We start from the raw sequence: 22,934 nt of genomic DNA, 5'->3' as shown, positions 1-22,934 counted from the left end.
GAAGGGAGGGAGAAAAATACTGGGGTGAGGTTTAATACTTGCAGGAGGAATACTTACTGATGGGCCAAAGGGACTTCTCCTGGGCTAGTACAGGCTTGATGGGCCGAAGGGGCGCTTAAAAAAAAAAAGAGTGAAATCTCACTGAAAGGTACTTTTTCTGGTCTTTTCCTGGCCTGGCACAGGTCTTTTGGGCCAAAATGCTCCTCCTGGGCTAATACGGGCATTTGGGGCAAAAGGGACTGGTTTCTCGGCTAATAGGGTCCTTGTGGGCGAAAATTAGTGGTTTCAGGCATGCCAAACAACTAATTTCATTTCATTTCCATTGCAGTTTCAAGCACAGGGCAAGCCAAACAGCTCATTGCATTTTCATTTCATTTACATTGCCATTGCAGTTTCAAGCATAGGGCAGGCCAAACAGCTCATTGCATTTTCATTTCATTTCCATTGCCATTGCAGTTTCAAACACAGGGCAGGCCGAACAGCTCATTGCATTTTCATTTCACTTCCATTGCCATTGCAGTTTCAAGCACAGGGCAGACCAAGCCAAACTGCTCATTGCATTTTCATTTTATTTCCATTGCAGTTTCAAGCACAGGGCAGGCCAAGCCAAACAGCTCATTGCATTTTCATTTCATTTCCATTGCCGTATCAAGCGCAGGGTAGGTCAAGCCAAACAGCTAATTGCATTTTCATTTCATTTCCATTGCCATTGCAGTTTCAAGCACAGAGCAGTCCAAGCCAAACAGCTCATTGCATTTTCATTTCATTTCCATTGTAGTTTCAAGCACAGGGCAGGCCAAACAACATTTCATTTTCATTAAGGGCTAACAAATAATTTATTGCAAGTACATTGCAGACTCGCAGTTCAGTTGATTCACAGCCTAGAATGAGGGTCGTGGCCTCTCCCTCGCGGTCTTGCAGATAGAATCATTTTCAGGCATCCGGGGTTTTATAGTCTTGCCCCCCCACCCCCCGGAAAGGGCGTTATCTTCATCACGGTGATTGACAGGCGAGAGGAATCAAAGTTTTTTTTAAACATTCATAACTTTTTTATTTTTCATCAATGGGAAAAATCCTCGGGGCCTGCTCAGGATTGGACTGTGAGTAAGATGGCCAAAAATCATAGCGATATATGTTAGCGTTTTTTTCTAAAATCATTATACAGTGCAGACAGGAAGTGGTCAAGATGAGACTTTTAATTATATAGATTTTGTGTCTTGCTCTTTGGAAGTTTTCCTTGTGAAAAATATATTTGTACTAATTTGTACTGATTGGTAGGTATCTCATTGATATTCTGTCCAAAGGTCTGGGAGTTTCCATTGTCTCAGATTTATTTTCAGCTCCTTACTACACTGTTAACATAAGAAGAGCAATATAATCTTTGATTTTACAGTGCAACTAACAGAGGTGCAGATGTTTGTTTTAGTTTGGTTCCAACAACCTCTCTGTCCATCTGTCAGGATTCTCACTCTTTTTAAAAAATCCTGGTCAACTTCTGCATACATGTATTTATAATTACTTTAGGGTATATCTCTGTTTCTGTTTGCGAACATCAGCCACTCCCTCTACCTTTCATTATTTCCCCCTTAGCTCAACAATTTCTCTATCTGGTTTTCTTTAGTTCTCTGACTACTGCTCTCTCTCGCTCTCACACACAGGCATACAAAATGTTTTTGACTATTTATACTGCTCTCAGATTCTCTTTTAACATTGATCTATTTGTCTTTCTTCCTACTCTTTTCTCTTATCTTTTCTGTGTTCTCCATCTGTTTCTCAGTGTTGTTATAGTTATAAGATATTGTTCTCCATCTCTCCCTCTTATCCAGCCAACTCACTCCCTTTCCTTGAATCTACCTTTTCCGCTCTCGTGCTTTATCTGATGCTGCCAGCATTTTTCTTTACGATGACCAATTATTTTGGTTTGGTTTGGAGTTGATGCCGCAGCGACTGTTCTTCCTCACCGAGTAGCCTGGCTTTGGGTGATGCCTGTAACGTGGTTAAAGCCAGACCATGCTGTGTTTCTACCAGCATACTCTTGAGCAGTTCCAAACTGCTGAGCAACAGATGGTAAGTCACTATTTGTGACCTTTTCCAATCCAGCTATGCTTAGCAGTAATCACTTCAAATTATTTTGCAGTAACCCTGTAATCAACACAAACAGAAAATATAAAGCACATTTCTCAACCTCTAACATATTCACTGCTAATGAACTACTTTTGAAATGAAGCCCTCACTGCAAAAAATATAGAACCTGTTTGTGCACAACCAAATTCCACAATGAGCAAAGGGCTAATCATTAAAAAGGAATTTTGCTCCTCTTCTTTGGGATAGTTTATGGCGACCGAGAGGATAGGCCCTCTGATTAACTTCTCACCTGAAAACAAGCCTTTCTGATATTAAAAGATACCAATAGTCATAGATTTACTTAATGGTATGACTGCGCGGCCGTCTTGCCGAACACTTGCGCTTTGTCCGCCAAGATCTGCAGGATCTCACAGTTACTACCCATACTGACCTTTCTGTCCTTGGCCTCCTCCATTGCCAGAGTGAGGCCACATGCAAACTAGAGGAACAACATCTCTTATTCTGCTTGAGTAGCTTAAAACCCAACGGTATGAAGATTGACTTCCCCAATTTCAAGTAATACCCTTCTCTCTTTCCCATTTCAGCTGTTCCCTGTTCCTTCCCCTTCCTTTGTACCTTTTATTCCCTCCCTCTTTCTCTCTCCTTGTCCTCTTCCACTCATTCACCTTCCTCTGGCTTTACATTTTACTCCTCTTCTCTCCTTATCTGACACCCTATTGTCTCCTTTTCATCTCTAGACTTTGTCACTTAATCCATCCATCTGCCAATCAAACCCTCCCTCACATGTATCCACTTATTACTCGCCAGGCTTTGTCCCATCCCCATCTCGTTTCCAGCATTCTCCCCTCTATTCCTATCAGTCTGAAGAAGGGTCCCAAGCCAAAATATCGTCTGCCCATTCCCTCCAAAAATGCTGCCTGACCCACCAAGTTTCTTCTATGCTTTGTGGCCTTGCTTAAAATGGTAACTTTAACTTGCTTTCTCAGGTGCAGCCTAATTATCTGTCACTTTGCCAAGAACTGGTTTAGCTGCTATGTGTATAAATAATCGTACAACCATATATACAGTGAACAGTGAATAGATAAGCACAATGATGTATTGAGACTAGCGATCTTAAGTTATAAGCAGAGGCTGGATCAGCTATGACTCTTAATTCAGGTGGAGCTTGTGTGGAATTTGCATCTTGTCCTTGTCCAGGTAACCCACCTCTACCTTTCTTCCCCTCCCCCTTCCTGCTACGTACCTCCTTCTGACTTCACAATCCACAACTTCAAACCTCCCACTTTCTGTTTAAGAGGGAACTGCAGATGCTGGAGAATCGAAGGTTACACAAAAAAGCTGGAGAAACTCAGCGGGTGCAGCAGCATCTATGGAGCGAAGGAAATAGGCAACGTTTCGGGCCAAAACCCTTCTTCAGACTGATCGGGGGCGGGGGTGGGCGGGGACAAGAAAGGGAAAAGGAGGAGGAGCCCGAAGGCTGGGGGATGGGAGGAGACAGCAGGGGGACTGAGGAAGGGGAGGAGACAGCAAGGACTAACAAAATTGGGAGAATTCGATGTTCATGCCCCCGGGATGCAGACTCCCCAAACGGAATATGAGGTGCTGTTCCTCCAATTTCTGGTGCTGCTCGCTGTGGCCATGGAGGAGACCCAGGACAGAGAGGTCGGAGACGGAGTGGGAGGGGGAGTTGAAGTGCTGAGCCACCAGGAGGTCAGCTTGGTTATTGCGGACCGAGCGGAGGTGTTCGGCGAAACGATCGCCCAACCTCCGCTTGGTCTCACCGATATAGATCTGCTGACATCTAGAGCAGCGGACGCAATAGATGAGGTTGGAAGAGATGCAGGTAAACCTCTGTCGCACCTGGCAGGTTTACCTGCATCTCTTCCAACCTCATCTATTGCGTCCGCTGCTCTAGATGCCAGCAGATCTATATCGGTGAGACCAAGCGGAGGTTGGGCGATCGTTTCGCCGAACACCTCCGCTCGGTCCGCAATAACCAAGCTGACCTCCCGGTGGCTCAGCACTTCAACTCCCCCTCCCACTCCGTCTCCGACCTCTCTGTCCTGGGTCTCCTCCATGGCCACAGCGAGCAGCACCGGAAATTGGAGGAACAGCACCTCATATTCCGTTTGGGGAGTCTGCATCCCGGGGGCATGAACATCGAATTCTCCCAATTTTGTTAGTCCTTGCTGTCTCCTCCCCTTCCTCAGCCCCCCTGCTGTCTCCTCCCATCCCCCAGCCTTCGGGCTCCTCCTCCTTTTCCCTTTCTTGTCCCCGCCCACCCCCGCCCCCGATCAGTCTGAAGAAGGGTTTTGGCCCGAAACGTTGCCTATTTCCTTCGCTCCATAGATGCTGCTGCACCCGCTGAGTTTCTCCAGCTTTTTTGTGTAACCTCCCACTTTCTGTTTGTATCTTTGGCCTTTTCTTCCAACCATCTGCCTGTTAAAAGCTCATGTTTCATAATAACCAAGAAATCCTTGTGCAGGTATTTAATCACCTATTAAAGTGTCATACTGCAAGCTTATCAATGCATTATTTTAATATGTTGAAGACCCCAATATCTTACCCCTCCCAATTTGTCATAATTTGTAAATTTAGAAGCTGCAGTTTTCAATCAAAGTGCAAATCACGGATACAAATTTGCAGAATTTGCCCCACGAACCGACTGTTACTCTGTCTTTATCTAAACTTTCTGGTTTCTATTTTTCAGCCTGACTACATTGTGACTTCCATTAGCCAATTACGGTACACTTTACGGAAGGCCCTTTGGAAGTTTAAATGTCTGACATCCATAATTTTTTCTACTGTTTTTAGTTGTTCACAGAAGTCAAGGAAGGCCACGACATTCAAACAAAACTTGTTCTTTTGAAATCAATGAAGATTCATCAAGGATCTTTTTTGGTTCTTACTATTTCGCTCTTTCCCCACCACCCATGTTATTTTTAAAAACATCCTCTTGTTAAAGCTTTGTAGAATTTTGATGGGTTGGTTGAGATTAATTTGTGATGAGATTGGTCAACAGTTGCATATACATGAGAGTTCTGATCTGGTGTCATATAAAAAACAGAGACCTGATCTGGTGTCATATAGAAACATAGAAAATAGGTGCAGGACTGGGCCATACGGCATTTCTCCATGAATCATCTTCCCAATGTAAATTGCTAGATGTAGCCACATTCCATGCTCTATCCCTCTCACATTTCTTCTATCTCTGACAAAAACCTATTCCATTTTTTCAAAAAAGAAGATTCAAATCTTCCATACATTTTTTTCAATCTTACATAGAAACACAAAAAACAGGTGCAGGAGTAGGCCATTTGGCCCTTCAAGCCAGCACCGCCATTCAATATGATCATGGCTGATCATCCAAAATCAGTACCCCGATCCTGCTTTCTCCCCATATCCCTTGATTCCGTTAGCCCAAAGAGCAATATCTAACCCTCTCTTGAAAACATATGTGGTTCCTTCTCCTGGAGTTAAAATATGAAGAGTTCAAGTCTCACCTCAGACACTTGAGCAGATCATATAAAACGATACGCTGCTGTACTCCGAGGAGGAATCGTATTCAAGAAACCCGGGCTCTGTCTGCTTTCCCTGGTGGACTGGATTTGAACAGGCGCAGCGAATTTGACGACAGTGCCCAATTTCTAGCCATTGACCGATGCCTCAAAACACTAACAAGTACTTTGATGAAGACACAAAGAACTGCGGATGCTGGTTTACAAAAAAAAGACACAAAATGAACCTTAAGAAGGGCCTGACATGAAATTGTTACCTAGCCGTAGATAGACACAAGTGCTGGATAACTCAGTGGGTCGGGCAGCATCAGCGGAGGAAAAGGATGAGTGACGTTTCGACCATAGAGCTCCGGTCTATGATCTTTGGTTTAGACTTCTTCAGACTGTGAAGAAGTCTTTAGACTTTGAGCCTGAATAAGTCGAAACATCACCTATCCTGATTCTCCACAGATGCTGCCTGACCCCGCTGATTTACTCCAGTACTTAAGTGTCTATCTACGGTTTAAACCAGCATCTGTGTACCTACCTACACGTCACCTAACCGTGTTCTCCAGCGATGCTGCCAGACCCTGGCACTGTGTCTTCTCTAGTTAGTTTAATTAGGCTGTGGGCCGAGGAGCTTTATTCTGCAGTTTCGTGACCCAAGTCACCAAACTACATGAAATTTTCACATATTGTGTAAAAATATTTATATAAATCACCCCTGAAAGTCGATATGAAGAAGACTTGCACATTTTTTATTAAATTAGAGAAAAAACGGAAAAATGTGGGGAATTTTTTAGTCCAATCAAAGCACGTTTAACATTGAGTTGTCTGCCAGTTGGCTAATCACGCGCTTTGTTTCAGGCTAGCACACAAAATGGCTGAGGGGACTTCACAGATGCCTGTTTTCACATTATAAAAGGGTGCAATTAAATTAATTAAAGTGCATACAGATAGATTTTCATAAATTCAGACTTTAGTCTTACCTTTCAGTTAGAGTTGATTCATGGGGGCCTTCTTTGTGTTCCAGCACATCAGCAGGGACTTTCTTCAGCCTTTTTAATGCTTTTCCCACTAAATACAATTAACCTGCTGCAAGTTTCCACAACATTTATTCCACAGAACAACAAATCGGAATCTCCAGTAAAAAACAGGCATCTATGAAGCCCCCTCAGCCATTTTGTGTGCTAGCCTGAAACAAAGTGCGTGATTGGCCAACTGGCAGACAAATCAATGTTAAACGTGCTTTGATTGGGCTAAAAAATTCCCGACTTTTTTCCGGTTTTTCTCTAATTTAATAAAAATAACCATTTAACAATTACAGCACGGAAACAGGCCAGTCACCGGGGTACGTTGTTTAGTAGAGTGACAGCCGCCGGAAAGAAGCTGTTCCTCGACCTGCTGGTTCGGCAACGGAGAGACCTGTAGCGCCTCCCGGATGGTAGGAGGGTAAACAGTCCATGGTTGGGGTGAGAGCAGTCCTTGGCGATGCTGAGCGCCCTCCGCAGGCAGCGCTTGCTTTGGACAGACTCAATGGAGGGGAGCTTGGAACCGGTGATGCGTTGGGCAATTTTCACCACTCTCTGCAATGCCTTCCGGTCGGAAACCGAGCAGTTGCCATACCATACTGTTCCCCCTCATGTTCCCCCTCATGTTACCCCTAAACTTCTGTCCCTTAATTCTCAAGTCATGTCCCCTTGTTTGAATCTTCCCTACTCTCAGTGGGAAAAGCTTATCCACGTCAACTATGTCTATCCCTCTCATCATTTTAAAGACCTCTATCAAGTCTTAACCTTCTGCGCTCCAAAGAATAAAGCCCTACCTTGTTCAACCTTTCTCTGTAACTGTGCAAGGCTGCGCAAAAATGTGCAAGTCTTCTTCATATCGAGTTTCAGGGGTGATTTATATAAATGTTTTTACACAATATGTGAACATTTCATGTAGTTTGGTGCCTTGGGTCACAAAATCCTATTTCTAGACACATTTTTGATGCTCGGCCCACAGCCTAAATGAACTAAAAGAGTCATAAACCGGGTTACACTAACCCGACTGGATTTTGTTCAATAACCACGAGCGGGGACGTGAACTAACTGCCGGCACCGCGGCCCCGCGCTAGCACCGTGTCCAGCACAAAGATCATAGATGAGAAAGTAGGGACTACCTGAAATTAGAGAAGTCAATGTTCATACCGCTGGGGTGCAAACTGCCCATGTGAAATATGAGGTGCTGCTCCTCCAATTTACAGTGGTCCTCACTCTGGCCATGGAGGAGGTCCAGGACAGAAAGGTCGGATTCGGAATGGGAGGGGCAGTTGAAGTGCTGAGCCACCGGGAGATCAGGTTGGTTATTGTGAACCGAGCGGAGGTGTTGGGCGAAGCGATCGCCAAGCCTACGCTTGGTCTCACCGATGTAGAGCAGCTGACATCTAGAGCAGCGGATGCAATAGATGAGGTTGGAGGAGATGCAGGTGAACCACTGCCACACCTGGAACGATTGCTTGGGTCCTTGAATGTTGTCAAGGGTGGAGGTAAAGCGAATAAATGCTGAGTTTCTACAGCATTTTTGTCTACCTAATTCCTTCCCTCCATAGATGCTGCCTCACCCGCTGAGTTTCTCCAGCATTTTTTTTTCTACCTTCGATTTTCGAGCATCTGCAGATCCTTCTTGAACATCATAGAGCTCTTTGGTCCAGCAGTTCGGGGCGCGAGCACGCCGAGAACGCGCCCGGAAACCGGCCGTTTGGCGCGTGCACGAGGACGAGCGTGGTCGGCTGTTATGCGCGTGCCCGTGCCCGAGCCCGCGGCCCGGCGTCCGCCCGCCCGCCCTCGGCCCCTGGGCTGTGTTCATTCACTCGCTCTCTCTCCCACTCACAGCTCGTCTCCTCTTTCCGCAGCATGGCCGACTACCTGATCAGCGGCTGCACCGGCTACGTGCCCGAGGACGGCCTCACCGCGCAGATCCTCTTCGCCTCCGCCGACGGCCTCACCTACAAGTAAGAGTCGTGGCGCCCTTGAGCGCCTCCCGCTGAGACACGTTGCTCTCAGCCTGGCTCCACGATGCTCCGTCAGTCCCAGCCCCGTGGCGCACAGCCGGCTACACCGACCTTCCCCTGACTCGGGACATGGCAGAGGAGGGAGCAGGGGCTGAGGCGACGGGCAGATCCCCTCCGAGCTCCTTCAACCAGCTCTCAACCCCTCCATAACTCATCCTCACTCCCTTACCCTCCACTCCCTCACACCCCTCAACTCCACCTCCCCCCCCCCCTCACTCCACCCCCCCCCTCAACTTCCCCCCTCCCCTCAACCACCCCCCCTCCCTCAACTCCACCTCCACCCCCCTCAACTCCACCTCGCCCCCCTCAACTCCACCTCACCCCCCTCAACCTCCCCCCCCCTCAACTCCACCTCCCCCCCCACTCCCCCTCACCTCCCCTCACCCCCCTCAACTCCACCTCCCCCCCCTCAACTCCACCTCACCCCCCCTCAACTCCACCTCCCCCCCCTCAACTCCACCTCCCCCCCTCAACTCCACCTCGCCCCCCTCAACCTCCCCCCCCCCCTCACTCCTCCCCCCCACCCCCCTCAACCCCACCTCACCCCCCTCAACTCCACCCCACCCCTCCCCTCCCCCTCACCCCCCCTCAACTCCACCTCACCCCCTCAACTCCACCTCACCCCCCTCCCCCCCCTCCCCCCCCTCCCGCTCCACCCCCCCTCCCTCCACCTCCCCCCCCCTCCCCCCCCCTCCCCCCCCCCCCCCCCCCCCACCTCCCCCCCCCCCCCCTCCCTCCCCCCCCCCCCCCCCCCCCCCCCCCCCCCCCCCCCCCCCCCCCCCCCCCCCCCCCCCCCCCCCCCCTCCCCCCCTCCCCCCCCCACCCCCCCCCCTCACCCTCCCCCCCTCCTCCCCAACCCCCACCACCTCACCCCCCCCCCCCATCCCCTCACCCCCCTCCCCCCCCCCACCCCTCCACTCCCTCGCCCCCCCTCAACTCCACCTCGCCCCCCCCCCTCAACTCTCCACCTCGCCCCCCCCCCCCTCACCCCCCCCCCCCCTCACCCCCCCCCAACTCCACCTCCCCCCCTCCCTCCACCTCCCCCCCCCTCAACTCCACCTCCCCCCCCCCCCCCCTCCCATCGCCCCCCCTCAACTCCACCTCGCCCCCCCCTCCTCACCTCCCCCCCCCCCCCCCAACTCCACCTCGCCCCCCCCCTCAAACTCCACTCCACCACCCCCCACCTCGCCCCCCCCTCAACTCCCCCTCGCCCCCCCTCAACTCCACCCACCCCCCCTCAACTCCACCTCGCCCCCCCTCCTCTACTCAACCCCCCCTCAACTCCCCCTCCCCCCCCCCTCAACTCCACCTCGCCCCCCCCCCTCAACTCCACCTCGCCCCCCCCTCCCTCCAACCCCCCCCCTCAACTCAACTCCCTCCCCCCCCTCAACTCCCCTCACCCCCCCCCTCAACTCCACCTCGCCCCCCCCCAACTCCACCTCGCCCCCCCCTCAACTCCCACCTCGCCCCCCCCTCAACTCCAACCCCGCCCCCCCCTTCAACCCCCTCGCCCCCCCCTCAACCCCACCCTCCCCCCCCCCTCAACCCCCCTCGCCCCCCCTCAACCCTACCTCGCCCCCCCCTCAACTCCACCTCGCCCCCCCTCAACTCCACCTCGCCCCCCCCCAACTCCACCTCGCCCCCCCCCCTCAACTCCACCCTCCCCCCCCCAACCCACCTCGCCTCCCCCCCCTCAACTCCCCCTCGCCCCCCCCCCCTCAACTCCACCTCGCCCCCCCCCCCCCCACCTCGCCCCCCCTCAACTCCACCCCCCCCCCCTCAACTCCACCCTCCCCCCCCCCCTCAACTCCACCTCGCCCCCCCTCAACTCCACCTCGCCCCACCTCAACTCCACCTCGCCCCCCCTCACCCCCTCAACTCCACCTCGCCCCCCCCTCAACTCCCCTCCCCCCCCCCTCAACTCCACCCGCCCCCCCTCAACCCACCTCGCCCCCCCCCCAACAACTCCACCTCGCCCCCCCCCTCAACTCCACTCCACCTCGCCCCCCCTCAACTCCACCTCGCCCCCCCCCTCACCTCCCCTCCCCCCCCTCAACTCCACCCGCCCCTCCCCCCCCCTCAACTCCACCTCGCCCCCCCTCAACTCCACCTCGCCCCCCCCTCAACTCCACCTCGCCCCCCCTCAACTCCACCTCGCCCCCCCCCAACTCCACCTCGCCCCCCCCTCAACTCCACCTCCCCCCCCCTCAACTCCACCTCGCCCCCCCTCACTCCACCTCGCCCCCCCCTCAACTCCACCTCCCCCCCCTCAACTCCACCTCGCCCCCCCTCAACTCCACCTCGCCCCCCCCTCAACTCCACCTCCCCCCCCCTCCTCAACCCCCCCAACTCGCCCCCCCTCAACTCCACCTCGCCCCCCCCCAACTCCCCTCTCCCCCCTCCCTCCACTCTCTCGCCCCCCCTCAACCCCACCTCGCCCCCCCCCCCCCCCTCCCCCTCAACTCCACCTCGCCCCCCCCTCAACGCCACCTCGCCCCCTCCTCCACCTCCCCCCCCTCACTCCACCTCGCCCCACCTCTCCCCCCCCCCTCAACTCCACCTCGCCCCCCCCCTCAACTCCACCTCGCCCCCCCTCAACTCCACCTCGCCCCCCCCCCTCAACTCCACCTCGCCCCCCCTCAACTCCACCTCCCGACCCCCCCTCAACTCCACCTCGCCCCCCCCTCAACTCCACCTCGCCCCCCCTCAAACTCGCCCCCTCGCCCCCCCCTCAACCCCCCCCAACTCCACCTCGCCCCCCCCTCAACTCCACCTCGCCCCCCCCTCAACTCCACCTCGCCCCCCCCCTCAACTCCACCTCGCCCCCCCTCAACTCCACCTCGCCCCCCCCAACTCAACTCCGCCCCCCCTCAACTCCACCTCGCCCCTCCCCCTCTCGCCCCCCATCAACTCCACCTCGCCCCCCCCCTCAACTCCACCTCGCCCCCCCCAACCCCCTCAACTCCACCCTCCGCCCCCCCCCCCTCCACGCCCCCCCCCCCTCCATCGCCCCCCTCCCCTCCCCTCCGCCCCCGCCCCCCCTCACACCCCCCAGCCGCCCCCCCCCCCCAGCCGCCCCGCCCCCCCCCCCCCCCCGCCGCCCCGCCCCCCCCTCCCCAGCCGCCCTGCACCCCCCCAGCCGCCGCCTGACCCCCCCCCCAGCCGCCTGACCCCCCCCCCAGCCGCCTCGCCCCCCCCCCCCCCCCAGCCGCCTCCCCCCCCCCCCCCCCAGCCGCCTTGACCCCCCCCCCCTCCCCAGCCGCCTCGAGCCCCCCCTCCTCCATCTGACACTTCTTCTTCCCACACACCTTCCTCTGGCTCTTTCACCTTGTGTTGTTGGTTTTCACAAATGACCCATTATAGCCCTACATATCCCAACTATTTTATCCATTAAAAAGTTCAAGTTTATTGTCATGTGTCCCAGATAGGACAATTAAATTCTTGCTTTGCTTCAGCACAACAGAATATTGTAGGCATAAATAAATACAGAACAGATCAGTGTGTCAGGCTTTTATAAATTCAGATTTTTGTTTGAGTTGAGATTAATAGTCTGATGGCTGTTGGGAAGAAGCTGTTCCTGAACCTGGATGTTGCAGATTTCAGGCTCCTGCATCTTCTACCTGAAGGCAGCGGAGAGATGAGTGTGTGGCCAGGATGGTGTGGGTCCTTGACGATGCTGCCAGCCTTTTTGAGGCAGCGACTGTGGTAGATCTGACATTTCTTGTTCCCTTTGTGCTTACATGAAGTGTCATCCACGATTCAAGTTCTGGGATTGGATTTGAACTTTCAACATTGTGACTCGGATGCGCGTGCTACTAATTGAGTATGTTGTGAACATTCTTTATTGTGAAATGTTCATCACATGTTAAATGTTGAAAGGTTCCTTTTTCATTTCATTAAAATGATGGTCAATTTAATTAATTAAATAATTGTCTTTAAGTATTAGCTGTAAGTAGATAAATTAGACTGGCATGAAATTCTACTGATCAGAAATAGTGGGTGGAGTGGTGAAGGGCAGGGCACTTTAATATGACTTAAATGTGGCCAACGGACGAGGTTGGAAAGAATGTCAAACATTACTTTGAGTTTAGTTTATTATCAAGGCACAGTTCACATGACAAAAGGTTTGAAGATAGATTTAGAAAAAAAATGAATGAACTTTTAGTGATCTGGTTAGAGCATTTCATGAAATTCATAGTTGCAAATAGCACATTCTCAATCTCCCACAAGTTAAAGCCAGAGCTCTCTTTCACTGCACTTTCAATTATTCCCTTGAGCTTCCAATAAGTCTCCTGAGTCCCCTGCTCTGCTAATTGGTCATCCCTTCTCTAATCTTGTTCTTTCCAATGTAACCATTGTGAAAGAAAGACCAGCATTAGTATGCCATCTTTCACATCTTTAAAATGTTTTAAACTTTTGAACTTGGTTATAAGGGGGAAATTTTAGTAACCTATTTAAGCACAGCAAGCATTCAAAAATAACATTATGCTGCCAGATAGCTTGCCAGCAGTGTAGTGCTTTCTAAAACCTGCACTGTTGAATCAAATGTTTGCATTCCTTCCTTGTATGGGACATTAACCAACAAAGTTTTGTCTTTAAGACAAATACTGGAATACTTTGTTACCTAGAAAGTGTTAAGGAATTTGATTAAAATTTGAGCAAGTTACTTCCCATTGGGAGCTTCAATCTTTGTCATCCCATTCTCTCCCAGGCTGGTCTCTGGATCACATGAATGTCTGGATTACGACTGTTTTGCATTTTGAAGTTAATAATACATGTTAACAGAGACGAGACTGCAGATGTTGAAATTTGGAGTAAAAATTAGACTGCTGGAGGAACTTGCTGGGGTACGAGCCACGAAGTGACAAGTGGATTCACGCTAGGAAAGGATGACTGACAATGAGTCAGGTGGGGGAGAGATGGGTGGAGATTGCAACCAAAGCTGGAGGCGATAAGAGGAGAAGACAAAAGTGTGCGAATTATGGTATCTGATAAGGAATAGGGTGGTTAGTCAGAAAGAAAATTGGCACTGGGAGTAGGGAGGTGTTGGAGATGAGCGTGTAGAAGTGGGGAACTGAGTGACAGGAAGACGGGTGAACTGAAAAGAAAGATGTGGAGAGGAGGAATAACTATGGGGAGTAGATGGGAAGGGGGGGTTACTTGAAATTGGAAAATGCAATGTTTATGCCATTGGGTTGTGGGCACACGAGTGGATTATGAGGTGCTGTTCTTCCTTGAATGGGGAATTAAAGTTATAGTAAGCCGGGGCTCCATCAGCAGCATCGACATTAAAACTTCCTTGTTGTCTATGAAAATATTGAAGCAAGAACATTGTGCATTAAAAATGTAGCCCTTAAGTCTTGTACATCTCAACATGTAGCCCTTAAGTCTTGTTTCAGAGCTATGTTGTTTCACACACAAACCCTGCCAGTGCAAAACCATCATGTTTTATTTGTTAAGCAGTCTTGGTGATGATGACAAGTGGATGTATTTGTCATACAGAATGGAGAGAGAATTTGAACCAAAACCCCTACAACCCATTACTTCAGTAATTCTCATGGTGTGGCCACACCAATGTGTACTGTCCAAGAATAAATTGCCAGTGCAAAGACTGGTGACACACTTAGCGCTGCTAGTTATGCTCCTGCTTTCAGCTCTAGTGGTTGGGGATAAATCCTGACCTGATGCAAGTACAGTTTGCAAGTTCTCCTTTTGGCCACAAGGATTTCAAGTCACTGGGACACAGCTGGGAGAGCTGCTGTCTCAGCGCCAGAGACCCGGGTGCTGTATATGTGGAGTTTGCATGTTCTCCCTTGGACCGCATGCGTTTCCTCTCTGCTCTGGCTGGCCTCTGTAAATTACCCCTGGTGTTCAGAGAGTGGTTGAGAAAGTGTAAAAAACAGAACTAATGTGAGCGGTTGTTGATGGTCAGTGGGCCACTGGGCCTATTTCCATGCTGAATCTGTAAACTAAACTAAGTTCTGAAGAGCAACTTTTTCACTGAATGAGGGAATCAGAAGGGGGTTCATTTCACATAGACAGTAGTGAGTACATGGAATACACATAGAATAGTGGTGAAACCAGTGTTGCTGACAGCATTTAAATGTCTAGAGGAATATTTAAATTGCCTCGGCAAAGAAGGTGGTGGACAATATTCTGGAAGAGGGGATTAATGCATATAAATGCCAATCAGTTAGTGTGAATGTAGTATGCTGAATGGCTTGGTTCCAAACTGTTTGACTCTGATGTGTTGGTTGGTAGAGAAATTGACTATTGTAAATTGCCCATACTGAGAAGTTGAATCTGAAGGGAGTTGTTGGAATTGTAGAGAACAAAGTGAGATTAGTGTAGGATTAATGTAACTGGGTACTCGATAGTTGGTGCAGTCGGCAGACCGAAGAGCCTATTGGTGTTCTGTATAACGCATAATCTGTTGGAAGAAGGATCCCATCCCGAAACGTTTACTTATCCATGTTCTCCAGAGATGCTGCCTGACCCGCTGAGTTACTCCAGCACTTTGTGTCTTTGTGTGGCTGTCCTGCATGTCTCTGACTGTAAATTGCAATTCATTGAGGTGAAGATGCTCACACAATGCTGTTAGAAAAATAAGTTTGACTTAAAGGAAGTAGCCTATGCATGTCCAACATAGTGTGAAACGTGGTACTGTGCACCTATTCCCCTCATCCTTTTAGGTGGTAGTAATTGCATCATGTTAAAGCAGATTCTATCCACGTGTATGGGTTTTATCACTTATTTACCGTATTTCCTGGCAATGAAGATGCTATTTTCTACCCTAAAATAAGGCCCGAAAATTTACCTGCGTCTTGGAGGCCGAAGGTTAGATTGTTAGCCAAGAAAGATAGACTTGGACCAAATTGCTTTTAAAACATGGGGGGGACACAATGAGGCCTATCATCTAGGACAGGGGTCGGCAACCTACGGCCCAAGGGCCGGATGTGGCCCGTAACCTGAACTCATCCAGCCCGCAGGCGTATTTTATTTCAATTAGTTTTCACAACCTGGGAACTGCAGCCAGTCCCAGGCACGCAGGCGACGTGGGCACAACAGCCAGACCAGGGGCAAGCGAGCCGATCTGGGCGCAACTGCCAGACCTGGGGCAAGCGAGCCGACCTGGGAACTGCAGCCGTTCCCGGGGCACGCAGCCGTCCTGGGTGTAACTGCCAGACCTAAGGCAAATGAGCCGACCTGGACGCTACAGCCAGTCCCGTGGCATGCAGGCGACCTGGGAACTACAGCCAGACTTGGGGCAAGCGAGCCGACCTGGACGCTACAGCCAGTCCCGTGGGCAGGCAAGTGAGCCGACCTGGGAACTGCAGCCAGACCTGGGGCAAGCGAGCTGAGCTGGGCGCTACAGCCAGACCTGTCAGCCGACCTGGGTGTTACAGCCAGTCCCGGGGCAGGCAATCCCACCTGGGCACGCAGGCGATGTGGGAAATGCAGGTCCTTTGGCCCATCTTGACCGCGCCGACCAACAATCATCCCGTACACTAGCACCATCCAACACACTAGGGATAGTTTACAATTTACCAAAGCACTTAACCTACAAACCTGCACGTCTTTGGAATGTGGGGCAGGCGAGCTGACCTGGGCGCTACAGCCAGTCCCAGACCGGCTCACTTGCACCAAGTCTGGCTGTAGCGCCCAGGTCACAAAACATGAGGGGGATTGCCCCCACCTCTCGAAACATGGGGGGGGGGTGGGGGGGCAGGCTGTTTCCCGCCGCCACCACGTCACTTGGCTATGCTTCAGTACAGCTGGGGGGGGGGGGGGGGGGGGGGAAGGGAAGAGTTCCTTTCACAGTGTGGGGAGTCTGGCCCGGGTCAGCACGGCCTGGGTTGCACAAAGTAGTAAACCTGGCTGGGCAGCCAGGGGTAAAGTTGCGGGGAGGACAGGAGCATTGAGAAGGAGGGGGTCAGGGATCATGCCAGCAACTCAGTATCTCGGGTGGCTGCGAGCAGCCGCTGGGACCGGACAGTGGAACCGGCCGCCACCTCAGATCTCCCTTAGCCAGGAAGTCCCCGTCCCTCAGGCCTGAACCGCACAGCGCATTATGGGACAGGTGAAGATGCAACTCTTGATCCTCTCCCGCCAGCCTTTTTAAAAACATTTAGCAACACAAAAGGGGGGTGCGTCTTCATTGCTGGGAAATACGGTATGTCTGACCTAAATTGCCTCATCAGCAAGGTGTTGAGACAAAGTATTTATCTGGTATCCTTTTAAGATTTTATTGCTGAGCTTTACTGCTGGAAGTATTTTATTATGAGTCTCAGTTGTGAATTATGTATGTCCCACAACCTTCACAGTGAAGACTGCTTAAGTGGAAACAAATCTCTGTTTTATTTACAGGGCTCCAAAAGAGTAAGGGTAAGAAAGGCCCCTCACTTTGCCAACCCTGTCCTAAATAGTGATGTGGCTACATTAAGCCTAGGCTTTTAAAAGCTGAATGATGCAGCAATAAATGAAGGCAGGAATGAGTTCCCCAATTAATCCAGCTGCTCTGTTGTTTCCTTTGTATCTTCCAGTCTTATTTAAAGATCCATTTTACTCTCGAAAGTTGCATTTAAATCTTTTACCATGATCCTTCAGACAAATCATTCCATATCATCAGAACTTCATGAGTAAAGCTAATTCCTCCTCGCCTCCCCACAACTGCTCTCTGAACAGAAATTTATAGTATGGGAAGATTCTTCAGTTAATTTGATTTTAGTAATTGAATGTTCCCCTTAGTTTCATGGCAAGAAGTGTCAAACACATGCTATAAGTTAAGAGTTTTTGCCTTTTGTCCCCAGGTTTCTTGAAGTTTTAGCAATGTAACATGGTACTTTATAAAACATTATTTCTGCTTCTTTACTGTTGAACTGAACTCTTGAGTGCAATGCTGATTCATTTTTCTGGACAGTGTTGGAAATTTCTCCCTCGAGCCTTCCTTATTAATTACAATTAACAGGTTTAAAAAAAACCCTAACAAATTATGACGACATCTTTTCTCCTTGAGTTGTCAGACCCTGAGTAGTATCACACATCATGATCCTTTGCCCTCAGCACTCAACTGTAATCAGGCAGAAAATAAGCAATTTCTTTGAGTCCTATCCTAACTGACATCAATTCCTCCTACAGTTTCCATAGAGCAGGAGCAATCTCTTTGAGTACATCCAGTTGTGTTTCTACCTACGTCAAAATATACTGCCCTTGCTTGGATCATGAATGACAAATGAACATAATCATCCTCATTCTTCTTGATCTTTTCACTCTTAACTGTCTTTCCAAATACTCCCAGGGCGGGTACAACATGGACTGGGTGGAAAGAGATAATGAGAACCACGTGTGAAACATGAATACCACAATTAACCATTTGGGCTGAAAGGCTCAGTTTGGTCACTTAAGAGAGGGCTGTCTCCTGTAGATGCCAGTATGTCAGGCTTGACATTAACAATTATTTGTCCTGTCATCCTCTCAATTTGGAATTTATTGTGTAATGAATGTTGAGAATACTGATGCATGGCTTCAGTCAGCAGTAAGCACAAATGTTCACAAATGTTTGAGAAGCTTGTGGAAAACCCTTTTCAGAAGCGGGCAGCTATGATTTGATCTTATTAATGGGGTGTTATCTGCTGTGAGATTGTTGTCTTTGGCCACAAGAAATTCTCACAGTGTATCGGGAAGTGGAACAGCATGTTATTTTTAGACTTTATAAAACACAAACCCTACAAACAAAATGTAGGTTTTATTTAGGCTCTGGACTTGGCCTTGGGCTGTTTGTGTCTAGGCTGTGTGCTGAATCATATGACGGTGAATTCCAACCTGTTATAGGCACAGAAGGATCTTGTCCTGCTTCAGAGTTCAGCACCAAATCCAGCTGGAATTCGATGAAGAATTGAGAGGACATTCCACTGTTTGAACACAGAACTGTGGGAATGCTGCACTGTTTCAACACCAGTCTTGAGCGAGCGATGCACTCTTTGAATGGCAGATCTGAGGGAGTGTTTCCAGACCTCTTCTACACCCAATCAATTTATCCCTAACAATAGATATTATTCTATAAAAGAATGCATCACTCTTCTGTTATCACTCAAAGATCTGGTGTTCAGGCACTGCTAAAGTTGCAGTGACTGGCCCATGATCCAACCAACTGTAGCAACCTGATGCAATGACCAGCAGGCACACCATTTGAGTGCATCAGAATTTCTAGCAACCATATACTTCAAATCTGTAATTTTGGTTTGTACCTCACAAAACCTGTAGCCAGTGACTGTACAAGCAAACCGTGCATCTGGTCTTCCTACAGCAGTAACCCAGAAGATGCAATTAGATGAGGTACCGATTCATCTGATTGAAGGATAAATGTGGAACCCATCATAATTTTGCTGCTCTTTTGCATAGAATCATGGAATTTTTAGCATCCATTTCAGAGAACAGATGACAGTTGGAAGAATTCAGTGCTTCCGTGCTATTAAACTACAATATTAGCTTGGATTGTAGACAGTTCTAGAGGAAGGATCAAATTTATAGTCTGAATTCGAGGCAATTGTATCATGTGCTTGGTATAATTTTATACAGGACGGGGTACTGCAGTGTCTTTGCGGAATGAATGTGCTCCTTCACATTCTGCACTCTTCTCTGTTACATGAAGCTGACCTATCTTGGGTTTAGAATAGGATGGTCCTTGGTTTCATATGTGCAAACTTGTTTTCAAATCTACCCACAGCCTATTTCCCCCCACCCCTCCCAATCTCCCTACTGCTATTATCTCCGCCAGCTCCTTCATTATTTGCTGCCATGCTATCTAATTAGATTTTCTTCCCAACTTCTCTTTCTGTTACTTTTCTCTGCTCCATTTAAGGCTCTTCTTAAAACCTAAAACCTTGCTTTGTTTGTACTGGGCGGTTGATACTGGGGCAAATTCCTTACACAGGCCCTCAGGAATGTTCACTGCTGATGGTTTCTGACTGGTTTAATTCATTCTTGGTTTTTTTCCCCCCCAAATTCTCTATACAGTGACTTCCTGATTCTTCCCGGTTTCATTGACTTCGCTGCTGATGAAGTGGTGAGTTAAGAAAATCCTTCGTTTTCAATCAGGTGCAGAGAGCAGAATTGAGGTATAAATTAAGCCAGCCAACGCCAGATCTGCAGGACACCATTAAAGTGCCAGATCAAAGGGTATCTCTGTGGCCCACTGTACCCACTCACTGTATTAGCTCCCTCCTGTCTCCTCTTCTCTTAGTTCTTTTAATCTATCTCATTTGCCTTCCATCACAACTCCCCCCATCTCTGCCTGGTTGGAGATGGTTTCCTAAAATGTCTGGAAGTCTTTTATTGGGCAATCCAGTTACTAATTTTACACCTTACAACATACAGCATTCAACCAACTGAGGGAGTCTGTTTAGTTTGTCATGGATCTTGCAGTGAGAATACGGTTGAGGAGATTTTCACATTCAACCTCTGCAGTATGAGATTTGATATATTTAGTCTTTAGCTGAGCACCCTTTTCCTGTAGGGTGAAAGTCATTTCTATATCGTGGAGAAATTGACATTTCCAAATATAACACAAGACAATTCTCTGCAATAACTTGTACCTTGTTTCCTGGGTGGTCATTTTTCTATGTATAAGCCATTTCCTGACTCCCAACCCCTTGATTAGATTCACGTCTGAATATATGTTATCCTCTGCATAAAAACCTAAATCGCTAAATTTAAATTTTGGCCCATAACTGGGTCATCTCAGGTGTTTAGTTCAATGGTGTATGGGATTTAGAATGCATTCCAAAACAAATAAAGCTGATTTAATTTGACTCAGATGGGTTGTATCTCACCAGAAGCATTTTCCCCACCAATAGGACCTGACCTCGGCTCTCACTAAGAAAATTACCCTGAAGACTCCCCTTGTCTCCTCTCCCATGGATACTGTGACGGAATCCAGCATGGCAATTGCTATGGGGGTGAGTATCGAGAAAGCAAGATTGCAGTACTTTCTACATGAATGTTACATTAGCCTTTAGAACCAGAGGTAGCCAGAGGCAACATTTTAATGCAAGAAATTGAGATGTGGAACGCATTTCTTGAATGGCGGGTGGAATCAGAGTCAATCCCATTCACAAGAAAATTGGATAAAGGAAAGAAATTCCATCGCTACAGTGAAACAGTAGGGGACTGATCTTAATTGGGAAGCTCTACCACAAAGATATTTTGGGTATGATGTGCCAAATAATCTTTTAAAAAACCCGGTCATCCTATGATGCTGTGTGACAACAATTCTTTGAGGATCCAGTCACTTCACTTTGACTCAAACATATAAATTTGCTGGACTTTCAGCTAGCAACAAAGAGGTGTGTTCTGCTTTAGATCTAGAAACAACGAGGAATGCTTTGCGACTGTTCCAACTGAAAATGTCCTTATTACCTTTCAAATCTGTCAATTACTCAGAATTTGCATAGAAACAGATCTGCTGGAACATACTGGTCTTTCAGCTTCGGACAAGCCCCTTATACTCTTTTATATCTCATTCTTATTAGTATTTCAGTCGCACATTATGTTATATGCTCAGCCAGCTTCCCATGTTGGTTAAACGACCCTTTGGCTAGAAATGTTTCTCCTGAGTTCCCTTTTGGATTTATGAATGTGCATCAATCGTGACTCATACTTTTGGTGTCTTGCACAATTGAAAACGTGTAGTCTATTGAAATCGTTCTCAATCCAGAGAAAAGTTTCCCAGTTTGTTCAGTCTTAAGACATTTTAACCTGTTTGAATATCATTCTTGTATCTTTCTTACATCTCTCTAGTGCCATGAAGTTGTTCATATATTATGATGACCAAAACTGTACACAGCACACCAAGTATATTCTAACCAATGCTTGAGACCTTTCAATAATTGTCTGCCTTGCACTGATAGTTCACATTAATTCTACGATTGTTTCTTGTAATGCCAGTTTTGTAAAGTTAGGTGTTAGAGGAATTTACCGCAAATTAATGACCACTGCAAATTTCCCCTGGCACATAGGTGAGTGGTAAAATCTGAAGGTAGTTATTGGGAATGTGGAGAGCATAAAATAGTGTTAGTGTAGCATTAACATTGTGGGACCATGATGAACAGAGTGAATTCAATGGGCGGAAGGAACTATTCATGTGCTGTATAGCTCTTCCTCTGAAAATTGGGAGAAAGTACGTACCTCTTGGCTTTGGGCTTTGGAATAAATCCAATGGTTGAATAATTCCTCTTTCACACCAGTAGGCTGTGATCTGCCCTGGGCTCGTGTGCTCGGCTGGCGCAGGAAGAGATGGAAATGCTGCACAGGGCATGATGCTGGGATCAGGAATATTTGAGATATTCTGGGGGATGTTTTAGTGTGCATCTAACATCTGCTCTTTCTGTCATTTGTGTGTTTGATGGAGTGCTTCACAGAGAAGTGTAGAGTGTTTTTTCTTTATAAATCTGTTCACGACTCCTTTCCAGGTGGAGATACAGGGTTGCAGACTGCATCGTAGGGCTGCTTGATGCAAGATACATTTGATATTATGTTTTATATTCTGTCTCTCTAGTTAATGGGCGGAATTGGATTCATCCATCACAACTGCACTCCAGAATTTCAAGCTAATGAAGTCCGCAAGGTTAAGGTGGGTTCCACTTGCATGTTTGTTTGGTTCTCTTTATTGTGACTGGCTTGCGATTTAGAAGATTTGAAAATAATGGCAAAATATCTCTAAATGATGACATCTTTGTCTCGTCTCTTATAGAAGTTTGAGCAGGGCTTCATCACTGACCCTGTTGTCATGAGCCTCCACCACACAGTCGGGGATGTTTTTGAAGCCAAATCACGGCACGGCTTCTCTGGAATTCCAATCACAGAAACGGGCAAAATGGGAAGCAAGCTAATGGGAATTGTCACCTCGCGAGATATTGACTTTCTTTCAGAGAAGGATTATGACACAGCTTTGAATGAGGTATAAAATGTGCAATGACTGAAAAGTTTGGATTATTATGCAATCCAGTAATGTTGAAAGTAAAGTATTAACTGGGCTTCAATTGTCTTTTAAGTCAGATGGTTGTGGGTTCAATTTCCACTGCGGAATTATAGTCTCCTGCTCCAGTAAGGTTAAATGAAGACCCGGATTACTCACTCAGTTGGACATAAAAGACAAGCAATGCATTATCCCTGGTGGTTGAAGTCTATACTTGTTCATCAGCTAGTGGAGCTGCTTCCGTACAGCTCCAGTAACCTGAGTTCAATCCTGACCTCTGGTGCTGTCTATGTGGAGATCTCCCTGTGACCATATTTGTTTT

The 22,934-nt window shown here is 48.6% G+C and overlaps 2 protein-coding genes across 3 annotated transcripts in view; one reads left to right on the top strand and one right to left on the bottom strand.

Annotated features, from left to right (window-relative positions):
• cdhr5-rs (cadherin-related family member 5, related sequence) overlaps nucleotides 1-8,231 on the bottom strand; it is a 75,082-nt gene extending 66,851 nt beyond the window's left edge. Inside the window, exon 1 of the mRNA XM_055653274.1 lies at nucleotides 7,747-8,231. The gene's annotated coding sequence lies outside the window, so the exon portion shown is untranslated. The remainder of the gene's footprint in view (nucleotides 1-7,746) is intronic.
• A 144-nt stretch (nucleotides 8,232-8,375) lies between these two features.
• impdh1b (IMP (inosine 5'-monophosphate) dehydrogenase 1b) overlaps nucleotides 8,376-22,934 on the top strand; it is a 32,604-nt gene continuing 18,045 nt past the window's right edge. The window contains exons 1-5 of one of the 2 annotated variants that reach the window (XM_055653276.1): nucleotides 8,376-8,577; nucleotides 19,654-19,702; nucleotides 20,493-20,594; nucleotides 22,193-22,267; nucleotides 22,388-22,594. In XM_055653276.1, the coding sequence (XP_055509251.1) occupies nucleotides 8,480-8,577; nucleotides 19,654-19,702; nucleotides 20,493-20,594; nucleotides 22,193-22,267; nucleotides 22,388-22,594 (531 nt within the window). In that variant the 5' untranslated portion in view covers nucleotides 8,376-8,479. The remainder of the gene's footprint in view (nucleotides 8,578-19,653; nucleotides 19,703-20,492; nucleotides 20,595-22,192; nucleotides 22,268-22,387; nucleotides 22,595-22,934) is intronic. The other variant, XM_055653278.1, reaches the window with a different exon arrangement.

This window comes from Leucoraja erinacea, chromosome 22 (genome assembly GCF_028641065.1).
Source record: "Leucoraja erinacea ecotype New England chromosome 22, Leri_hhj_1, whole genome shotgun sequence".
Classification (NCBI taxonomy): domain Eukaryota; kingdom Metazoa; phylum Chordata; class Chondrichthyes; order Rajiformes; family Rajidae; genus Leucoraja; species Leucoraja erinaceus.
This window is presented reverse-complemented; position numbering and strand designations above follow the sequence as displayed.